The sequence below is a fragment of the Anomaloglossus baeobatrachus genome, chromosome 5 (genome assembly GCF_048569485.1).
Source record: "Anomaloglossus baeobatrachus isolate aAnoBae1 chromosome 5, aAnoBae1.hap1, whole genome shotgun sequence".
Classification (NCBI taxonomy): Eukaryota; Metazoa; Chordata; class Amphibia; order Anura; family Aromobatidae; genus Anomaloglossus; species Anomaloglossus baeobatrachus.
Genome location: NC_134357.1, coordinates 149173711 through 149196138, shown reverse-complemented (window position 1 = coordinate 149196138; position 22428 = coordinate 149173711). Strand labels below are relative to the sequence as shown.

The 22428-nt window shown below is 46.8% G+C and overlaps 1 protein-coding gene across 1 annotated transcript in view; it reads left to right on the top strand.

Annotated features, from left to right (window-relative positions):
• Positions 1-22428, top strand: part of SLC29A3 (solute carrier family 29 member 3) — a 63906-nt gene that overhangs the window by 8776 nt on the left and 32702 nt on the right. The window contains exons 3-4 of the mRNA XM_075348972.1: positions 14876-14958; positions 18077-18303. Coding sequence (XP_075205087.1) covers positions 14876-14958; positions 18077-18303 — 310 coding nt within the window. The remainder of the gene's footprint in view (positions 1-14875; positions 14959-18076; positions 18304-22428) is intronic.

Genomic DNA, 22428 nt, shown 5'->3' with positions numbered 1-22428 from the left:
GGCATATACTAAGCTGTAATGTCTTGCCACTCCTCACCATAAAGGAGGAAAGGTGTGTGTCTCCCATTCTGGAGCTCTATGGGGGTCTCAGCAGTCAAGCACAAACAAGCTAACAATTATCACTTATATGGGGATCATCATCTATAACACAATCTAAGGGCATTGCCATTTTTGAGTGAATTGTGAAATATTGGCCCTGATTTTTCCCACCAGTCTTAATTAGGGTGTGTGTTGGAGTCAGACGCTCCTGATTTTTTAAGAGGCGCACAACTCTTAATTAAACAGGAACATGTCACAAGTGGCGCAAACCTCTGTGTGCCTTGCAACAAACCTTACTTCAGTCAGTGACTAGAGGAAGATTTCTGGTGTAAGGTGAACCGCCACTCATGATGAGTTAGACAAGCGTCTCATTGTGGTAGAGCAGGGTGAGAATGGCAAACGTCTCACAATGTCTGCAGCTCTGCATTGCACAAACAAATTGCAAATGTTCAGCTTGATTTACACCAGAATTTTGGGGAACCAGGGTATAACGCTGACATTTAGTTATTCGTTATCTCTAGTTAAACTGAACTTGCCATGAGGAACATCTGCCGGCTAGCACAGTCAGTAGTTTCTGTGCTGTGACCGCTGTGTTGGCTTCCTGCTTACCAGGGAGACGTGCACTCGTACTGCATTGACAGTTCGGACCAGCGGCATCGTTGTGCTGCTGACCTGAACTGTGGGCTCTCTGAAAGTGCAAGCAGAGGCAGCTAGAAGACCGCCACTGCTGACAGACTGCAGAGATTTTAAAAATTCATCCATTATTGAGAACAGAGAGGATCCTTCCTTGAAACAAATGATCATTAGGGGCAGGAGATAGAAGCAGGGTGAGTTATCACAGTATCGGAAGCAGACTGCTGCAGCGGCCACTGAAGATGCTATATGCATGGGGCAGAATATGCGGTCACTTCTCCTTTACCGCTACTGAATGTCACGGGTTGTTAGAGGAAACACAGGGAAGCCTATGCTGGCCCTAAGGCTGGGGCCCCTGCACTCAGCCTAACACCTGGAGGTACCCTTAAAGGTAGGGTGTTCCGGGCCTCCAACCTAGGCTCTATCTCCTATCCTTGTCCTTGATTATAAGACCCCTCCTCCACAACCCACCACCCGGGGGGACAAGAACCGAAGTCAACCACTCCACTAACAAATATAGACAAGACAGGGGTAACTACTACAAGAACAACTATTCGTACACACGGCAACCACACACAAAGGAGCCACTAAGAGTGCACGAGGGGAAACAACATAAAAGGGGGGAATAAAACAATTGGAGAACATCCATTCCGTTCAACCAGCACACCTAGAAGTGCTGCACCAACAAACAACGTTGCAGCCCACAATGCAAGTATCAGAGAGGGTTTCTACAGCCCCTTCCTCCTCCTGGCTAAGCTACCAAATGAATGAAATTACCGGCACCCTCTAGTGGAAGTTGAGGGTATATATAGGACCTGGGTGTGGTTCCAACCGGAAACACCTGACCAGGAGTAAGGAGCTATTGGAAGGAAACCTTGCATTAACCCTCTCCTCCACAAAAGAAAGGGAATCCTTTTATTAAGCTGAGTCCCACAAAACAAAGTGAGACTCGGACTCAGAACTAATCACCAAAACTTGCAACCGAGGAAAGTCAGTGACACTGAACCATGACATTATCAAGGGAACGGAGGTCACAGAAGCCGTGGTAACTGTGCTACCTATCATGGTGTCCTTTTTCGGGGGAGGGGGGTGTTAATATGCACAGAAGTGACTACAAGGCCATCCTCCTGTGACGTCCCATTTCACACTCCCCTCAAGCGAAGTGTCAATGGAATTAACGTATAAAATATCTATAGGGATTAATTTTATAGGGAGAATGGTAGGGCATCTTATTTTATAAAAGATGCAAATTACAAAAGAAGTTAGGGCTTAAAGATAGATATTTATGTGGCGCATTCAAGCTTTTTGATAGCCTCTTTAATATTCTTGTATATAGATGTACAGTTTGTTCAGAACAGCTACAGTGAACCATATAAAGTGTAACCTTGAGAAATCTATCTTCTCAAGACTAACTGTTCCAACTGTACGTAGGGATGGGAACGCTCCGGTAGAGCAAAACTAGGACCATTTGTATTTTCCACAAGAGCAGTCCAGATCTCAACCACTGGGACTGAACGTGCTGCAGGAAAATGAAGGGCTACATAAACATATATACAGTGAATGCACAATTCTAATTGCGTTTTGTCTAGAAGTGTGAGTTAATATAACCGTCCACTCTACAATTACAGTTACTCTTCCCCTGACCAAAGAAACAGGTAGTGCCGAGGCAAATACGCACACGGCTATACCTAACCCTGCAGAGCAAGAACTGTTCTTTGTAGCCACTTTCATAAATGACACATAGAAGGGTCCCTTATGGTGACTTGAGTTTTGTCTACTCAGCAAAATATCTCTAATGTAATCACAAATGGGAAATGGAACAATATGGCCCCTTTTACACTGTATTAAAAGCTTGCACGATCAAATAGGTTCACACACAATCACTTAATGAGAACTATAGTTTACTTCAATATATACAAAGCATACATAAATATAAATACAACATAGTGTCTTGAAAAACCATTCACACCCTGTGATTTTTTTTTTCACATTACACCCACAAACTTTAGTGTATGTTATGTGATAAGGCAACAAATTATTAATTTGAAAATTGTGATGTGCATATGTGTTCAGCCCCATGTAGTCTGATTCTTCTAAATAAAGTCCTGAGTGACCAATTGCCTCCAACAGTCACCTAATTAGTAAATAGAGTCCTCCTGTGTAATTTATTCCCAATATAATTACAACTAGTCTGTGTAGGCCTCAGAAGTTTGTTTGAGAACATTAGGTATCAAATAGCATCTTGAAAACCAAGGAACACACCAGACAGGTCAGGGATAAAGTTGTGGAGAAGAGTAAAGCAGGGTTAGGTTATACAAAAAAAGCCAGAGCTCCAAACATCCCACGGAGCACTGTTCAATCCATCATCCAAAAATGGAAGGAGTGTGGCATAACTGCAAACGTTATCAACGAAGGAGAGCACTAATTAGAGAAACAGCCAAGAGGTCCATGGTCACTCTGGAGAAGCTGCAGAGATCCACACCTTAGGTAGGAGAATCTGTCCACAGGACAACTATTAGTCGTATGCTCAACAAATGTAGCCTTTATGGAAAAGTGTCAAAAAGAAAGCTATTTTTGAAAGCAAGCCATAGGAAGTCCCGTTTGTAGTTTACAAAAAGTCATGTAGAGGACACAGCTAGCATATGGGAGAATGTGTTCTGGTCAGATGAAACCATAATAGAACTCTTTGGGCTAATGGCAAAATGCTATGTGTAGCTGAAAACTAACACTGCACATCACCCTGACAGCACCATCCCCATCATTAAGCATGGTGGTAGAAGTATCATGCTGTGGGGATACTATTTTTCAGCAGGGAGAGGGAACCTGGTCAGAGTTGATGGCAAGATGGATGGAGCTAAATGAAGAGTAATACTGGAGGAAAACCTGTTAGAGGCTGTAAAAGATTTGAGACTGGGGTGAAGCTTCCAGCATGACAAGGACCCTAAACATACTGCCAGAGCTTCAAATGGATGGTTTCGATCAAAGCATATTTATGTGTGTGAATGGCCCAGTCACAGTCCAGACCTAACTCCCATTAAAAATCTGTGACGAGACTTGAAAGTTGCTGTTCACAGACGCCTCCATCCAATCTCATCATCCATCCTCTACATGTGCAAAGCTGGTACAGACATAACCCAAAAGACTTCTAGCAGTAATGTCAACAAAAGGTGGTCCCTCAAAGTACTGACTCGGGGGCTGAATGCAAATGCAATGTCACAATTTTCAGATTTTTCTTTTTAAGTAGTTTTTTAAACCATGTATCCCTTTCATTTACACTTCATAAACACTTGCTACTTAGTGTTGTTTATTACATAAAATCCCAATAAAATACATTTAAGTTTGTGGATGTAACATGGAAAAGTTTTATGAATACTTTTTTAAGGCACTGCGTATAAAGAGTATATCAAAATACAAACTGGTACATTTAGCTTCCATGATCTTAGGGGACCAGACGCTGTATACCAACACCCAGAGGCCCCATGAGAGTCCTGGACACTTACATGATGGGTCATCAATATGGTTTCCCCTGAGAAACCCTTTAGACCCCATACAGACATCCGTGTTTCGGGTACATGTGACATCCATTTAACATGGATGCCTCACGTACCCATGTTATTCTATGGTGTTACTGACACGGCCGTGTTTTCACATGGACCGTGTGACCCCTCGTTGCTCCGCACGCACACACGTAGACATGTCCGTTTTTTCTCTGGCAACACGGGTGTCACACGGACTGCACACTGATGTGATCAGCGTGACACGTACCGGTGAAAACACGGGTCTTTGAAATAAAGAGATTTTCTATATTCACCTGTATCCAGCGCTTTTTTCTTCGACTCTGCTGCTTCCCGCTTCTGACCCTTGCTTATTATATTCATTGATTTTTCACTGCACTGAAGAGGACAGCATCGCCGGTGACAGGTGAGTATCCAGCAAGCAGTGTGTGTGCAGTGACATCCAGGAGGTCATTGGAGTTTCCAATGAGCTCTCATAAACCCATGAAGTCACCATGGTGACACCTGCTGTAAGCGCGGGTGTTGTAGGGGTGTCATCAGGATGTCATCAAAGTTCATTGGGAACTCCAATGACCTCCTGGACGTCACTGCACACACACTGCTTGCTGGATACCTGTCACCGGCAATGCTGTCTCTGGCGCTGTCCCTGCAATGCTCGGGCTTCCAGGTCCAAGGTGCAGTGAATAATCAATCAATATAATGAGCAGTGGTCAGAAGCAGGAGACATCAGAGCCGAAGAAATCAGCGCTGGGATGGATACAGGTGGATATAGAAAATCTCTTTATTTCAAAAACTCGTGTTTTCTCCGGTACGTGTCACACTGATGTCACATGTATACAAACACAAGTGTCACACATGTGACATACGCGTGACACACGTTTGACACACATATGACCATACCGATGCCTATGGCTTGTACATGATTAAACACGGACGTCTGAAAGGAGCCATAAAGAAACTCTGTGAACAGGTTTTTGCTACCTCATCTGAGAGCATTATAATATAGACAAAGAGATCCTGAATCCAACAATATATTACTTAGATTATTGGCTGCAGCCGTTCTTGCACGCTCTCAATTTTTAGGTTTAGTTATGTAGGTGTGCCCAGTGAGCTGTCCCCTCCACACCAGGCTCTCAATAGAGATTGTATATTGACAGTGAGGTGTCAATCACAGCAGGGGGCATATGGTACTTCTCTGCAACTGAGGTTCTAGTCCTGTAACGATAAGGGTCCTGCTGCTGAAACAAACATAGCAAATAAACAAAAGAGTGGACTGTGACAAAACAGGCATGCCTGAATTTCCTGTGTTAACCCTTGCAGCATGCTGGCTTCAGCTTACATAGCAAAAATCTGCTGACAGATTCCCTTTAAAGAGGTTGAACAGAATTTGAAAAACATGTCTCCTTTTTCCAAAAACAGCAACACACCTCTCTATACAGTCATATGAAAAAGTTTGGGCACCCCTATTAATGTTAACCTTTTTTCTTTATAACAATTTGGGTTTTTGCAACAGCTATTTCAGTTTCATATATCTAATAACTGATGGACTCAGTAATATTTCTGGATTGAAATGAGGTTTATTGTACTAACAGAAAATGTGCAATCCAAATTTAAACAATATTTGACTGGTGCAAAAGTATGGGCACCCTTATCAATTTCTTGATTTGAACACTCCTAACTACTTTTTACTGACTTACTAAAGCACTACATTGGTTTTGTAAACTCATTGAGCTTTAAACTTCATAGGCAGGTGTATCCAATCATAAGAAAAGGTATTTAAGATGGCCACTTGCAAGTTGTTCTCCTATTTGAATCTCCTATGAAGAGTGGCATCATGGGCTCCTCAAAACAACTCTCAAATGATCTGAAAACAAAGATTATTCAACATAGTTGTTCAGGGGAAGGATGCAAAAAGTTCTCTCAGAGATTTAAACTGTCAGTTTCCACTGTGAGGAACATAATACGGAAATGGAAGAACACAGGTACAGTTCTTGTTAAGCCCAGAAGTGGCAGGCCAAGAAAAATATCAGAAAGACAGAGAAGAATGGTGAGAACAGTCAAGGACAATCCACAGACCACCTCCAAAGACCTGCAGCATCATCTTGCTGCAGATGGTGTCAATGTGCATCGGTCAACAATACAGCGCACTTTGCACAAGGAGAAACTGTATGAGAGAGTGATGCGAAAGAAGCCATTTCTGCAAGCACGCCACAAACAGAGTCGCCTGAGGTATGCAAAAGCACATTTGGACAAGCCAGTTACATTTTGGAAGAAGGTCCTGTGGACTGATGAAACAAAGATTGAGTTGTTTGGTCATACAAAAAGGCGTTATGCTTGGAGGCAAAAAAACTCAGCATTTCAAGAAAAGAACTTCCTACCGACCGTAAAATTTGGTGGAGGTTCCATCATGCTTTGGGGCTGTGTGGCCAATGCCGGAACCGGGAATCTTGTTAAAGTTGAGGGTCGCATGGATTCAACTCAGTATCAGCAGATTCTTGACAATAATGTGCAAGAATCAGTGACGAAGTTGAAGTTACACAGGGGATGGATATTTCGGCAAGACAATGATCCAAAACACTACTCCAAATCTACTCAGGCATTCATGCAGAGGAACAATTACAATGTTCTGGAATGGCCATCCCAGTCCCCAGACCTGAATATCATTGAACATCTGTGGGATGATTTGAAGCGTGCTGTCCATGCTCGGCGACCATCAAACTTAACTGAGCTGGAATTGTTTTGTAAACAGGAATGGTCAAATATACCTTCATCCAGGATCCTGGATCTCATTAAAAGCTACAGGAAGCGACTAGAGGCTGTTATTTTTGCAAAAGGAGGATCTACAAAATATTAATGTCACTTTTATGTTGAGGTGCCCATACTTTTGCACCGGTCAAATTTTGTTTAAATGCGGATTGCACATTTTCTGTTAGTACAATAAACCTCATTTAAATCCAGAAATATTACTGAGTCCATCAGTTATTAGATATATGAAACTGAAATAGCTGTTGCAAAAACCCAAATTGTTATAAAGAAAAAAGGTTAACATTAATAGGGGTGCCCAAACTTTTTCATATGACTGTAGATTGAGATTGACATTGCCATTCAGCCCCACTCACTTCCATAGAGGCCAATGTATGCAGCAAGGGTATGGAACTGTTTTTGCATAAAGCAGTTAGGTTTTTCCTAATCCTGGACTACACTTTTCTTCAGCGCTCTATTGGGAGACCCAGACGATTGGGTATAGCTACTGCCCTCTGGAGGCCACACAAAGCACTACATTAAAAGTGCAAGGCCCCTCCCCCTCTGGCTATACCCCCCCGTGGTATCACGGGTTCTCCAGTTTTAGCTTTGTGTGCGAAGGAGGTCAGACATTCCATGCATAGCTCCACAGATTTTAGTCAGCAGTAGCTGCTGACGGTTTCGGATGGAAGAAAAGAGGACACATATAGTGTCCCCAGCATGCTCCCTTCTCACCCCTGGATGGTGTTGTAAGGTTGAGGTACCTATTGCTGGTACAGGGCTGGAGCCTGACATGCTGTTTTCCTTCCACATCCCCTGGTAGGGCTCTGTGGAAGTGGGATCCTGCCGGCCTCTCAGCTCTGATGCCGGGCTCCATCCACAGACCCATTAGAACCTGATGGATTCGGAGCAGGAGTACGATCAGGGACAGGGCCCTGCATCTTACAGGTACTCTGTGTCCCCGGCAGGCACAGACACACTCCGGGCTGGCTGGGTGTTGTAGTGCGCCGGGGACCGCAATGTTGGAGTTAGTGTCCCTACAGATTACTGGGGGATGTTTTGTGTATGGGAACGCAGCGCCGACCCCCTCTGGACCGGGCGGCGCTGCTGTGACTTGTGGTGCGCCGGGGATCCGCCGTCCGCGCTTTTACGGCGGCGGCGGTTATAACTTTAGTCCCCGGCTTTTTGGGCCTAGGACGCCGGCAGCTCCGTTTCGTTCCCGCCCCCACCCTGTCATTCAGGGTAGGGGAGAGACGCTGTTCGCAAGCAGCGACGAGGGCTGGAGCCTGATTTACATGCTCCAGCCCTCACACTATGCACAGAGGGAAGCTGGCTTCCCGCTCTTGGCCAGGAACGCCCAGGGCCCGCCCCCCTTCCTCTCTCGAGACGCCGGCAGCCATTACATGCATGCCTGGCTGGAGGAAGGACGCAAGGCTCTGGGAGACCTGGACTAGGGGCTATCTGGCGACCACACACCCGCTTTTTAAGCGGGCGGTAAGCGATTTTTCTGTGCTGGTCCCTCTAGTGCCTCACTGTGTGTCAGTGTACTGGATACAGTTATATAGATATTGTATTTCTTGCACTGTGAGGTGCGCTTCTGGCTGCATATCCCAGATCGCTCTGTGGAAGCAGCAACATGTCATCCTCAAAACGCAAGGCGGCCAAGGCAAAAAGGGCTGTGTATACTGCGTGTGCTGCATGTGGGGCTAATCTACCAGCAGGCTCTGATGACCCCCATTGTGTGCAATGCTCCGACCCGGTGCTGCTTCGCCAGCCGGAGTCAGGAGAGGTAGCGACCCAGGCTGAGACGCTTGTAAGTTCTGCCCCGGTGACAGGGACGGACTTTGCAGTTTTTGCAGATAATATGTCTGTATCTATGGCAAAAATCCTTGAGACCTTGCAATCTATGCATGGGGCTCAGTCTCTGGGCACGGCGAGGCCTCTGTCCTCAGGTCCCCCTTACTTGGAATGTATCCAGCCCACAGGGGGGTCCCCGGCTTCACAGGCCGAGGATTATGACTCAGATGATGGCCCCAGCCACCCTAAGCGAGCTCGCTGGGAAAGACCCTCGACGTCTTCACACTGCTCAGGGTCTCAGCGCAATCAGTCTCCCTGTGATGTGTCTGATGAGAGTGATCAGGAATCCACTCCTGGAACCCCTCTCAACCTGGATACCCCGGATGGGGATGCCATGGTAGACGACCTTATCTCAGCCATCAATAGGCTGTTGGATATTTCTCCCCCAGCCCCTTCAGCAGAAGAGGCGGCTGCGGAGCAGGAAAAGTTTCGTTTCCTTTATCCCAAGCGTAAATTGAGTGCTTTGTTAGATCACTCTGACTTCAGAGAATCAATCCAGAAGCACGACGCTCACCCGGAAAGGCGTTTCTCTAAACGATCTAAAGATACGCGTTTCCCTTTCCCCCCTGAGGTGGTCAAGCGCTGGACACAGTGTCCAAAGGTGGACCCCCCGATTTCCAAACTTGCAGCTAGATCCATAGTTGCAGTGGAGGATGGCGCTTCACTTAAAGATGCCAATGACAGACAGATGGACCTTTGGTTAAAATCTGTCTATGAAGCTATAGGCGCGTCGTTTGCTCCGGCATTCGCAGCCGTCTGGGCACTCCAGGCTATTTCAGCTGGCTTAGCAAAAGTGGATGCTATCATGCATCCAGCAGTGCCGCAAGTGGCGCACCTTACCACGCAGATGTCGGCGTTTGCGTCTTACGCTATCAATGCGGTCCTAGAATCTACCAGTCGCACCTCAATGGCGTCCGCCAATTCGGTAGTTTTGCGCAGAGCCTTGTGGTTAAAGGACTGGAAAGCGGATGCTGGTTCCAAAAAATGTTTAACCAGTTTGCCTTTGTCTAGAGAGAGACTGTTTGGCGAGCCATTGGCTGACATCATTAAGCAGTCCAAGGGTAAAGACTCCTCTTTACCACAACCCAGAACACCCAAACCTCAGCAGAAAAAGTGGCAGCAGAGGTTTCAGTCCTTTCGAGGTTCGGGCAAGACACCATTTACCTCGTCCAAAGGGACTCAGAGGACGCAAAGAAACTCAGATTCGTGGCGGACTCACACACGCCCCAAGAAAGCAAATGGAGGTACCGCTTCCAAAGCGGCTACCTCATGACTTCCAGCCCCCCCCCTCCGCATCGCCGGTCGGGGGCAGGCTCTCCCGCTTTTCCGGCATTTGGATGTCACAGGTCAAAGACCGGTGGGTGACGGACATTTTGTCTCGCGGGTACAGAATCGAGTTCAATTCTCGTCCTCCAGCTCGGTTCTTCAGAACCTCCCCACGGCCAGACCGAGCAGATGCTCTGCTGCAGGCGGTGGATTCCCTAAAAGCGGAAGGAGTGGTTATCCCAGTCCCTCCTCAGGAACAAGGGCAAGGGTTTTACTCCAATCTCTTTGTGGTTCCAAAAAAGGACGGCTCGTTCCGTCCTGTTCTGGACCTAAAACGGCTCAACAAGCATGTGCACGCCAGGAGGTTCCGGATGGAAACCCTCCGCTCTGTCATTGCCTCAATGTCCAGAGGAGACTTCCTTGCCTCAATAGACATCAGAGATGCTTATCTCCACGTGCCAATTGCTACAGAACATCAACGTTTTCTACGTTTTGTGATAGGAGACGACCATTTTCAGTTCGTAGCTCTTCCATTTGGTCTGGCGACAGCCCCACGGGTCTTCACCAAGGTCATGGCGGCGGTGGTAGCAGTCTTGCACTCTCAGGGACACTCGGTGATCCCTTACCTAGACGATTTATTGGTCAAAGCTCCCTCTCAGGAGGCATGCCAACTCAGCCTGAATGCTACGCTGGAGACTCTACAGTCTTTCGGATGGATCATCAACTTTCCAAAGTCGATCCTATCACCGACTCAGTCACTAACGTATCTTGGCATGGAGTTTCATACTCTAGCAGCGATAGTGAAGCTTCCGCTGGACAAGCAGCGGTCACTACAGACAGGGGTGCAATCTCTCCTGCAGGGCCAGTTGCATCCCTTGCGGCGCCTCATGCATTTCCTAGGGAAGATGGTGGCAGCCATGGAAGCAGTTCCCTTTGCGCAGTTTCATCTGCGCCCACTTCAATGGGACATTCTCCGCCACTGGGACGGGAAGTCAACGTCCCTGGACAGGAAAGTCTCGCTTTCCCAGACGGCCAAAGACTCTCTACAATGGTGGCTCCTTCCCACATCATTGTCTCAGGGAAGATCCTTACTGCCCCCATCCTGGGCAGTAGTCACGACAGATGCGAGTCTGTCAGGGTGGGGAGCAGTATTTCTCCACCACAGGGCTCAGGGGACGTGGACTCCGCAGGAGTCCACCCTTCAGATCAATGTTCTGGAGATCAGAGCAGTGTATCTTGCTCTACTGGCCTTCCAACAGTGGCTGGAAGGAAAGCAGATCCGAATCCAATCGGACAACTCCACAGCGGTGGCATACATCAACCACCAAGGAGGGACGCGCAGTCGGCAAGCCTTCCAAGAAGTCCGGCGCATTCTAATGTGGGTGGAGGACAGAGCATCCACCATATCCGCGGTTCACATCCCAGGCGTAGAAAACTGGGAAGCAGACTTCCTCAGTCGCCAGGGCATGGACGCAGGGGAATGGTCCCTTCACCCGGACGTGTTTCAGGAAATCTGTCGCCGCTGGGGAGTGCCGGACGTCGACCTAATGGCGTCCCGGCACAACAACAAGGTCCCGGCATTCATGGCGAGGTCGCGCGATCAAAGAGCTCTGGCGGCAGACGCCTTGGTTCAAGATTGGTCGCAGTTTCAGCTCCCATACGTGTTTCCACCTCTGGCGCTCTTGCCCAGAGTGCTACGCAAGATCAGATCCGAGTGCAGCCGCGTCATACTCGTCGCTCCAGACTGGCCGAGGAGGTCGTGGTATCCGGATCTGTGGCATCTCACGATCGGTCGACCGTGGTCACTGCCAGACCGACCAGACTTACTGTCCCAAGGGCCGTTTTTCCATCAGAATTCTGCGGCCCTGAACCTGACTGTGTGGCCATTGAGTCCTGGATCCTAGCATCTGCTGGATTATCTCAGGGAGTCATTGCCACAATGAGACAAGCTAGAAAGTCGAATTCGGCTAAGATCTACCACAGAACGTGGAAGATTTTCTTGTCCTGGTGCTCTGCTCAGGGAGTGTCTCCCTGGCCATTTGCATTGCCCAAGTTTCTTTCCTTCCTGCAATCGGGGTTAGAAAAGGGCTTGTCGCTCAGCTCCCTTAAAGGGCAAGTTTCGGCACTATCCGTGTTTTTTCAGAAGCGTCTAGCACGTCTTCCTAAGGTGCGCACGTTCCTGCAGGGGGTCTGTCATATTGTGCCCCCGTACAAGCGACCGTTAGATCCATGGGATCTGAACAGGGTACTAGTTGCTCTCCAGAAGCCGCCCTTCGAGCCTCTGAAGGAAGTTTCCTTTTCTCGGCTGTCGCAGAAAGTGGCGTTTCTTGTTGCAATCACATCGCTTCGGCGAGTGTCTGAGCTGGCAGCTCTGTCATCTAAGGCTCCCTTTCTGGTGTTCCACCAGGACAAGGTTGTGCTGCGCCCCATTCCGGAGTTTCTCCCTAAGGTCGTATCCTCTTTTCATCTTAATCAGGATATTTCCTTGCCTTCTTTTTGCCCTCATCCGGTTCACCGGTATGAAAAGGCCTTACGTTTGCTAGATCTGGTGAGAGCACTCAGAATCTACATTTCCCGCACGGCGCCCATACGCCGTGCCGATGCACTTTTCGTCCTTGTCGCTGGTCCGCGCAAGGGGTTGCAGGCTTCTAAAGCCACCCTGGCTCGATGGATCAAAGAACCAATTCTAGAGGCCTACCGTTCTGCGGGGCTTCCGGTTCCTTCAGGGCTAAAAGCCCACTCCACCAGAGCCGTGGGTGCGTCCTGGGCATTACGTCACCAGGCTTCGGCTCAACAGGTGTGCCAGGCAGCTACCTGGTCCAGTCTGCACACTTTCACCAAGCATTATCAGGTGCATACCTATGCTTCGGCGGATGCCAGCTTAGGTAGAAGAGTCCTGCAGGCGGCAGTGACACCCCCGTAGGGGAGGGCTGTTTTGCAGCTCTAACATGAGGTATTTATTTACCCACCCAGGGACAGCTTTTGGACGTCCCAATCGTCTGGGTCTCCCAATAGAGCGCTGAAGAAGAAGGGAATTTTGTTACTTACCGTAAATTCCTTTTCTTCTAGCTCTTATTGGGAGACCCAGCACCCGCCCTGTTGTCCTTCGGGATGTTTTTTGTTGTTTGCGGGTACACATGTTGTTCATGTTGAACGGTTTTTCAGTTCTCCGATGTTATTCGGAGTTAATTTGTTTAAACCAGTTATTGGCTTCCTCCTTCTTGCTTTGGCACTAAAACTGGAGAACCCGTGATACCACGGGGGGGTATAGCCAGAGGGGGAGGGGCCTTGCACTTTTAATGTAGTGCTTTGTGTGGCCTCCAGAGGGCAGTAGCTATACCCAATCGTCTGGGTCTCCCAATAAGAGCTAGAAGAAAAGGAATTTACGGTAAGTAACAAAATTCCCTTCTTTTTCACCAGGACAAAAGTGTCCGGTTTTTGCTTGTTTTCTTCCCACTCTTCTTTTTACTACCCTGTTTGTTTTTTTGCTTGAGATATGGGCCTTTTTGCTAATTTTTATGCTAAGTACCATGGTAGTGCTGCTTTCAGGGTTCTCCACCGGTAATGTGCAGTTAGGCTTCTCTGTATTATTGTCCTAGGGGTAAAGAGCGTAAACATAAGAACTAAATAAAAAGGCTGAGATCTCTGGAACAGTATAGCTGATTTGAGTAACCACAAAAAAAACAAACAGAATAAATAGGGGAACAGCAGAACAAAATAAGAGCAAAAGCTGGCGGTCACTTTAGACCTGGTGACCGGGCCTCTTTGGGTCACCACACAGCTTACATTTGGTTTTCTTCTATGATTTGTGAAGATTGTATTTGAAATGATGAATTATATTTTCCTAAGATGTGTAAAGTCCTTCTCCTCTATGACATTATATTGGATATCTGCCTCCATTATGTGGACCAGATTTATATATAGACTTAGGGGTACTTTGCACGCTGCGACATCGCAGGCCGATGCTGCAATGCCGAGCGCGATAGTCCCCGCCCCCGTCGCAGCAGCGATATCCTTGTGATAGCTGCCGTAGCGAACATTATCGCTACAGCAGCTTCACATGAACTCACCTGTCCTGCGACCGTCGCTCTGGCCGGCGACCCGCCTCCTTGTTAAGGGGGCGGGTCGTGCGGCGTCACTGCGACGTCACACGGCAGGCGGCCAATAGGAGCGGAGGGTCGGAGATGAGCAGGATGTAAACATCCCGCCCACCTCCTTCCTTCCGCATATCCTACGGAAGCCACAGTGACGCCGGTAGGAGATGTTCCTCGCTCCTGCGGCTTCACACACAGCGATGTGCGCTGCCACAGGAGCGAGGAACAACATCGGACTGTCGCGTCAGTGTAATTATGGATTACGCCGACGCTGCACCGATGATACGATTACGACGATTTTGCGCTCGTTAATCGTATCATCGAGCCTTTACACACTACGATGTTTCATGCGATGCCGGAAGTGCGTCATTTTCAATTTGACCCCACCGACATCGCACCTGCGATGTCGTAGTGTGCAAAGCCCACCTTAGGCCGCGCTCACATCAGTGATATTTTGCCGCAAAACCGGATCCGTCACAAATACATTTCAGTTCCATTTATTTCCAATGGAATTGCGGCAAGATGCGGTGACGTGCAGTTGCATGCGTCATACACAACCACATGTAACCGCATCTTGCTGCGATTCCATTGGAAATTAATGGAACGTGACGGATCCGGTTTTGCGGCAAAATACCTCTGATGTGAGCCCGGCCTTACTAAAACAAATTGCTGACTGCAGCTGAGTAATGGCCACGTCTTATATAAGATTTCTTACCCTTTATCTTCCAGGACTACTTTGAAAGTTACTTTTCCATTGCCTCAGCAATACCGTCGGTGCCATGCCTTATACTGAATTTCTACCTTGTAAACAGGTAAGGTCTATGTGAGCAAAATCTGTCACTTCAATACTTTCCTGCTATAAAATGTCTGACCGGTAAGGTTCTGATCAGTTATCCTTCCCATTTTTTTGATGCATCCAGAACAAGCAAATGTAACAGATAAATGGAGTTGGCGTCTTGTGATTTCCTGACTCAAATGGAAGCAGAGGGGCCACATTGATTTCAATTTTTACATTGGTTTCCGTTTGTATATTTTTAGACCTGAGAAAAGTAAAACAAAAAACACAATCCGGACGGATCCCATATACACCAGTGTCCGATTACAAAGCAAAATAGAAAGCATAGGTGCATCCCGGTACGCGGTCACCATCTGTCCCAGAGGGGCTGTAGTGTGGAGCCGGTGGTTGGTCAGTAAAGCATTTCTAGCTCAGCGTAAAGAAAATAAGTGAGATGTTTATCACAAAATTATAAAGTAGAAGGAAAGTGTAATCTTGTTTTATTTATGTGCTTTATTTCCCTCCTTTACCTTATTGGTAAGTACCCCATCTTCCTTCCAGCGTCTGATCAGCCGGTATCGGTGCTCTCAGACATCTAATTATCTCACACTGATGGTAGATGTGGCATTGCACTTAGACCTAGGTCTATATTCCCTGAGCTGAGGTTATTAACATCCAGCTGCTGTCACAGGAACAAACAGCTTAAAATAGGCATCTAACCCAGAAGTGGATGCAGGCGGCTTAAAAATAACACTTAGTAACAATGTGATTGCAGCAAAGCACAGAATCAAGGTTTGGCCTAAAGTTTTCCCTTCACCCAGGAATATAAACAAGAAATAAGTGCATTTATTTACTAGCCATAATTGGCTGTCATTAAAATGATGGAGGTGTCATTGTGCACTGAGGCACTGACTCACTGGAAAGGTATGAAAATTACCATTTAACTCTTCACTTCGTGGAAGGGCTTAGCTAGAAGAATTAATCTCTCCTAACAGTTGAGACACGAAAACAATGGATGAAGTGAAGATGTCACGTGTATGTCCATCTTTGACATGTGAAGGCTCTTTAAAGGGGTTGTCCTCTACTTGGACAACCACTTCTCATTCCCCTTGTTCGCCCAAGTAAAATTAAGTAAGCCTATACTCACCTCCAATGCGGCCGTGGTTCCAGCGATGTCTAAAGCCGTGTTCCCGAGGTCCATGTGACATTGTTATGACACGTAGGCTCTGCGACCAATCAGCTTCCGGTATCTGTCTCCCCGCCTTCGGACATTTAAGCAGGATGTGAGCGTTGCACTGACGTTCTGCTGAAATGTCTGAAGGTGACGGAGAAGGAAGCCAGTGCTGATTGGTCGCAGATCCCATGTGTCATAACAATGTCATGTGGGCCCCGGGAACACAACTTTAGACGTTGCTGGAATCGCGGTCGCACCAGAGGAGAGTTAGGCTTAGTTATTTTTACTGGGGAGAACAAGGGGAATGAGAAGGGGTTGTCCAAGTAGTGGACAACCCCTTTAAGGCTACGTTCCCACTATCAGGATCAGGATATCAGGATTATTTGAGTATTTGATGCTGCGTTTTTGTCGCTGCTTTTTATCGTGTTTTTGATGCGTTTTTTGTTTTTTGGTTGGTGTGTCATTGTTTAAATAAAGCAATTTTGTTTTTGAAACTTCCTGGTATTGACATCATTAGGTGCGAATTACATGTGTTTTTGGTGCAGTCCCGCCTCATAAACCCACCAAAAACGCATGTGTATCTTTTACCTGCGGATTTTCCGCATCTAATGCATGTCTATTGGGAAAATCCATACAGAAAACTGAGCATTCATGGAGGTGAGGTTGACATGCTGCACTGTAGAGAAATGCACCGCAGGTCAGTTTACGCAGCATAAAAAAGAAATACAGTGGATATGAAATTTCTAATAATCCCATCTACTTTGCCTATACTGTAAACACTTTTTGCAGCGCAGCAAACATACATCACGTCTAGAACATGAGTAACACTGATCATGGGAATGTATGCAAAAGGAGATTTTCTATAATCAGGCAAATATTGCCAAGGGGTGATGGCAGGGTGGATGGGAGAAAATAATAAAAGACCAAGAACACTTGCTAAAATTGTCCATTGCTGCACTGCCACTTGACTGGTGTTGGCACTAGTACTCCTGTGGCTCGCGTGACTTTTTATCACACAATCCCTGCGGCCTATCAGCGGTTACTTCACTATCTCTTCTTTTGGATGTAATTGCCACCCGGAGGTAAGAGCTGCAGCTGCTCTCTATCTTCCACTGGGTGTCTGATTTATCCGAAGGTTGAGACAGTGAAGCCACCAATTATTGGTCTCAATGATTGTGTGACACAACAATGCCACGTGACCCTCGAGCGAGCCAGAGCTGACACCCCTGGATCTGCGCTGACACTAGAGGAGAGTATAGGTGTTATTATTTTGCTTGAGACAAACAGTGATAGAAAAGGGGTTGTCTGAGATGTGAAGTATTAAAGGGATTGTCAAGTGAAGATAACTTATCATCTATCCACAGGGATTAGCTTGCCTCCAGAAGGAAATTCTCATCTATCCTATATTCACTGAAAAACCACTCTAACTTACAGGATGGGCGTAGATGCAGAGACCAATTTCCTTCTGGATGCAAACTATCTACAGCTATCCTGTAAGTCAAAGTGGTTTTTCAGTGAAAATAGGATAGGTGATAACTGAGAGATCGGTGAAGGTCCTACTGTTGGGACCCGCACCAGTCTGCAGAACGGAGCACCTTAATACAATTTAGAGCGGAGCAGAAGTGCACATGTTTGACTGCCACTCATGTGCTCCATTCTGCCAATTGGTGCAGGTCCCATTGGTCAGACTCCTACCGATCTATAAGTTATCACCTAATCACCTATCCCGCTTTTACTGGAAATCCTGTTAACTTACAGGATAGCTATAGACAGACTATTTTCCTTCTGGAGGTAAGCTGATATCCACACTTTTTTCAAAAAGCTCTGTGTGATATTCCCAAATGCTTCCTGTAGTCCTAGAAGAGCCGGTTCAGGTTCCCATCTATGACATTGAGCTGAACTTTGGGGTGGGTACACATGTATGTGTAAAAGCTTTTGCTTTTACAACCCATTAAATATATTTGTCCCCTTTGTCTTTCAGGATTTCATCCCAGGCCAGAGTCCTGTCGTCATTAGTTGTCATGCTGCTCATCTTTATATTCATCACGGTGATGGTAAAAGTAGATACTTCATTCTGGACTAAGGAGTTCTTTGCTCTGATGTTGATATGTGTTGCCATTCTCAGTGGGGCATCAAACATCCTCACGGCCAGCGTTTTTGGAGTAACTGGACGTTTCCCGATGAAACACTCCCAGTCGTTAATATCAGGTAAATATATTTTTACAGAGAGTGAAATCTTTTGGAGAAGACCACCCAAAAATGCATTATAAAGTAGTCTCCCAAGGGGGTCGTCTGCTCAGTGATGATAACCAGTAACCATAATCTACATCAGAACTAAAAATTGTCTGAACTGAATCTGATCTGAACAAAAAAGGTTTTGATTTACAAAAAATCAAAGGGGCTGTCCATTACTTGGCAATCGCGTTTCTGTGATTGCAATGAGCACAGTAAAATAAGGTAAGGTAGATCCTACAAGGACACCAGTGAAGACCCAAAGAATCATATATAGGTAGCAAAATTCAATTTTATCAATAAATACAGCTGGACAGCCAAAGATTAAAAAAAACAGCGCCAAGATAGAAAACTAATAAAAAAATATGGAGGTGGTGGAACTTGGCATGTACAGAATGTAATGTGTATTGGACACGGCGTGGTAATAAGCAAAGTGAATGCAAATATTGTACCAATACTTTATGAGTAGTACAAATAATGGGTGGAGTGGTATAAACAGGTGGGACACAGCAGGCACACTGATAAGTGCTATAGACTGCAATAAATAATGTGTACAAGATAAAATAACAGTGTCCTCAGTTCAAAAAAAATGTATAAAATGCAGACCATAGGAGTGTAAAGAGAATTTGAATAAAACATTTGCATGAACTCAATCATTAAAGGTACTGAGCAGAGGTCTCCATGCCCAGATAGTTGCTGTGTAATCTCCTCCTCCAACGCACGTTTCGCTGATGCTTCCTGCAGTGCGATGGGAGACACATAGTACTGCTCCTGGAACTGTGTCCCCCATCGATCTTGTAACATGTTCTACAGCACATGAGATCTGCAACCTTCACAGGCTCCTGCGCAAGAGGAAATTTTGCTTTTTGTTTTGTTTTACACCGCATTCAGTCAGTATTTAAAAGGGGTTGTCCACTAATCGACAACCCTTTGTGGTGGTAAAAGTACAAACCTATGAACCAGTCTTTCCTGCACTTGCAGAGCTCTAAGTCTGATTAGCCAGAGACGTTTGGTGAAAAGCTAGCTAATTTTTAACCCTTCATTCAGAAACTCAATATCTGGGAAATGCAGATATTTACCCCTCCTCACAGGACAATTTTTGCAGGTACAATTTCATTTTTTTCCTTTGCCATCATCATAGCCATGTGTGGCTTATTATTTGTATACTGTAGCATTGAATCACTCCTCTCACGTTATCATTACCATTCAGTTGATGATTAATTTTTTGCCGTGTGGGCTGTTGTTTTTATATACCGTGGAACCTCGGTTTACGAGTAACTTAATGTGCGAATATTTCGCTATACAAGCAAAGCTTGCTGTAAATTTGTAACTCTGTTTACGAGCAAGCTTTACCGTACAAGCAAATACTCATCGCACACACTTCCGGTTCCTTATTTTCACTGTGCTCTGACCCGCACTTGCAGTCCGCACAAACACGCACACACACACACACACACACATATTATGCTCACCTTACCTTCCGTTCCCTCGCCGGCCTTCTCGTTCTTCTAGTCCGTCGGTACAGTATGCGTATCCGGTAACCATCGCGACAATGGAGGAACTTCCGTTGTCAGCGCTTCTCAAAGGCAGCGCAATGACCAATCAGAGGCCAGTGGCTCATGCGTATGGTGTTGACACTGAGAGCGGAAGCTCCTGCATCGTCGCGATGGTTATTGTGTGTGTTTGTGCATGAGTGGAATAGACCAATAGGGCAACAGGATGGGACATTGCACAAGTTGTGGAACAAATTGTCTGAGTTTCAATTATTTCCTATGGGAAATTTTGCTTTGCTAGACTAACTAAGTAACTTGGATTACAAGAACACCCCCAGAATGGATTGTTCTCGTAAACCAAGGTTCCACTGTATACCATTCTGGGTACATAGTACTTTTTGAATGTCCATGAGATATATATATATATAGTATATATATATATATATATATATATATATATATATATATATATATATATAGGATGAGAGCGCCCACCTAGGGGTCCTGAGGTGTCAGGGGCGGGAACACGTCAGTTATTGTTTAGTTTTTAGTTGGAGTCAGTTGAGTAGAGAGCATGTAGTGAAGTGCTAGCAAAGTACAGTTGAAGTGTGGAGTTCAAGTCTGACAGCAGTGGAGTCAGGGGTAGGGGCCCTTGGACTACTGGCTAGGTGGCAGACAGTGAACAGGGCCACAGGCGACGGAGATCCGGTCACGGGAAACCTTAAGTGGACCGGGTGCCTGCCGGTGCCGACAGCGGGAATCCAGTCCAGAGGCCGTGCACAGACGGGGTGCCTGGACCCTAGGACGAGGAAGGTTGCATGTCCCTTGTTAATCAACCAGCAGAGGACGAGGTTTCAGGCCTTGTTCTCCAGAAGCCCAGAGAGTGAAACGGAAGCCCAACACGGGGGATAGGGTGTCCGTCAGAACCCACAGAAATCCCAAGGGTCAGATTTCACGGGCCACATTTCCCAACATACACAGTATCGGGAGTGCACTTCCCCGTTCCATACGGAGTTGTCCCAGAGAAGACAGAAACACAGAGTGCAGGAGGAAGGGGCCCCTGTTTACTACACCCGGGTGTGGGACCCGAATACACCCACCAAAGGCGGCCGGTCACTGGCAACTTGGTTTACCACTGGACTTGTGTGTGATTACTGAACTGTGAGTACACCATTGATCCCCGGTCCAATCCTGCGCGCCACCTCCAACAGCCATCACTCCAGTGTTCCGGCCCTGGGCCCCGAGACTACACCTCCCTTACCCGTGGAGGGGATCCCATCTAGCTTCCCCGTTCCACCAGCCCCGGGCGCCCCATCACCAGGCAGCGGAGGTGTCACCATCCCTCACTGCAACCCACGGGTGGCGTCACAGACAAAAAAAATCCCCTGTAAATATCCCCTTTACGACGGTTGTGAGGACAGATGGCCGTGCGAGCCCGGGTCTGGTCACCACTCGAGCCGCAGCAGCAACCTGGATCCGAGCAGCATATATATATGCAATCTTATATTGAAACATCTTTCAATCACTGATAGGACCGGCCTACTGGACCAAAAATACTAGTGAGCAGAGGATTAAATCACAGGCTATACTGAATTTTTTATCACAAAGCTATATATCAGCTTGCTTCACTCCCCCTGCTCTATACTAGAGTGCTGCAGTTTAAATGGGGATGCCCACCATATATAACTAGGTATAATTGCAAAATGCTTGTAAAAATAAGCATCCTTGCAATTTGCCTCTTATTAAAAATCTTCTCTGTTAACAAGAATAGTGGAATTCTTCATATTCTGGTGTACTGCTGATCACCTAGTTACCGGCCACTCTACAATCTGTCAGAGGTGTCAGTTTCCTAGACAATGCTGCTCTGTAGATGGACAGATCACCTTTTGTCTTATTTTGTTCACATTTTCCTTTTAATTAACCTGCAAGCATTCTGGATTTCAGACAGATGCTTTCTCTAAATGTTTCGCTATATGACACCTAGGCCACTAGCCGCCTTGGCACGTTGTGGGTAGTGACTCTTAGGGGTACTTTGCACACTATGACATCGCAAGCCAATGCTTGCGATGCCAAGCACGATAGTCCCCGCCCCTGTCGCAGCTGCGATATCTTGTGATCGCTGCCGTAGCGAACATTATCGCTACGCCAGCTTCACATGGACTTACCTGCCCTGCGACGTCGCTCTGGCCGGCGACCCGCCTCCTTCCTAAGGGGACGGGTCGTGCAACGTCACAGCGACGCCACACGGCAGGCGGCCAATAGAAGCGGAGGGGCGGAGATGAGCGGGGCGTAAACATCCCACCCACCTCCGTCCTTCCGCATAGCTGGCGTGAGCCGCGGTGACACAGGTAAGCTGATGTTCCTTGCTCCTGCGTCTCCACACAAAACGATGTGTGCTGCCGCAGGGGAACGAGGAACAACATCGTACCGTCGCGGCTGCGCAATGATGAAAATGTCGGACCCTACACCGATGATATGATAATGACGCTTTTGCGCTCGTTAATCGTATCATAAAGGATTTACACACTACGATATCGACAGCGACGCCGGATGTGCGTCACTTTCGATTTGACCCCACCGACATCGCAGCTGCGATGTCGTAGTGTGC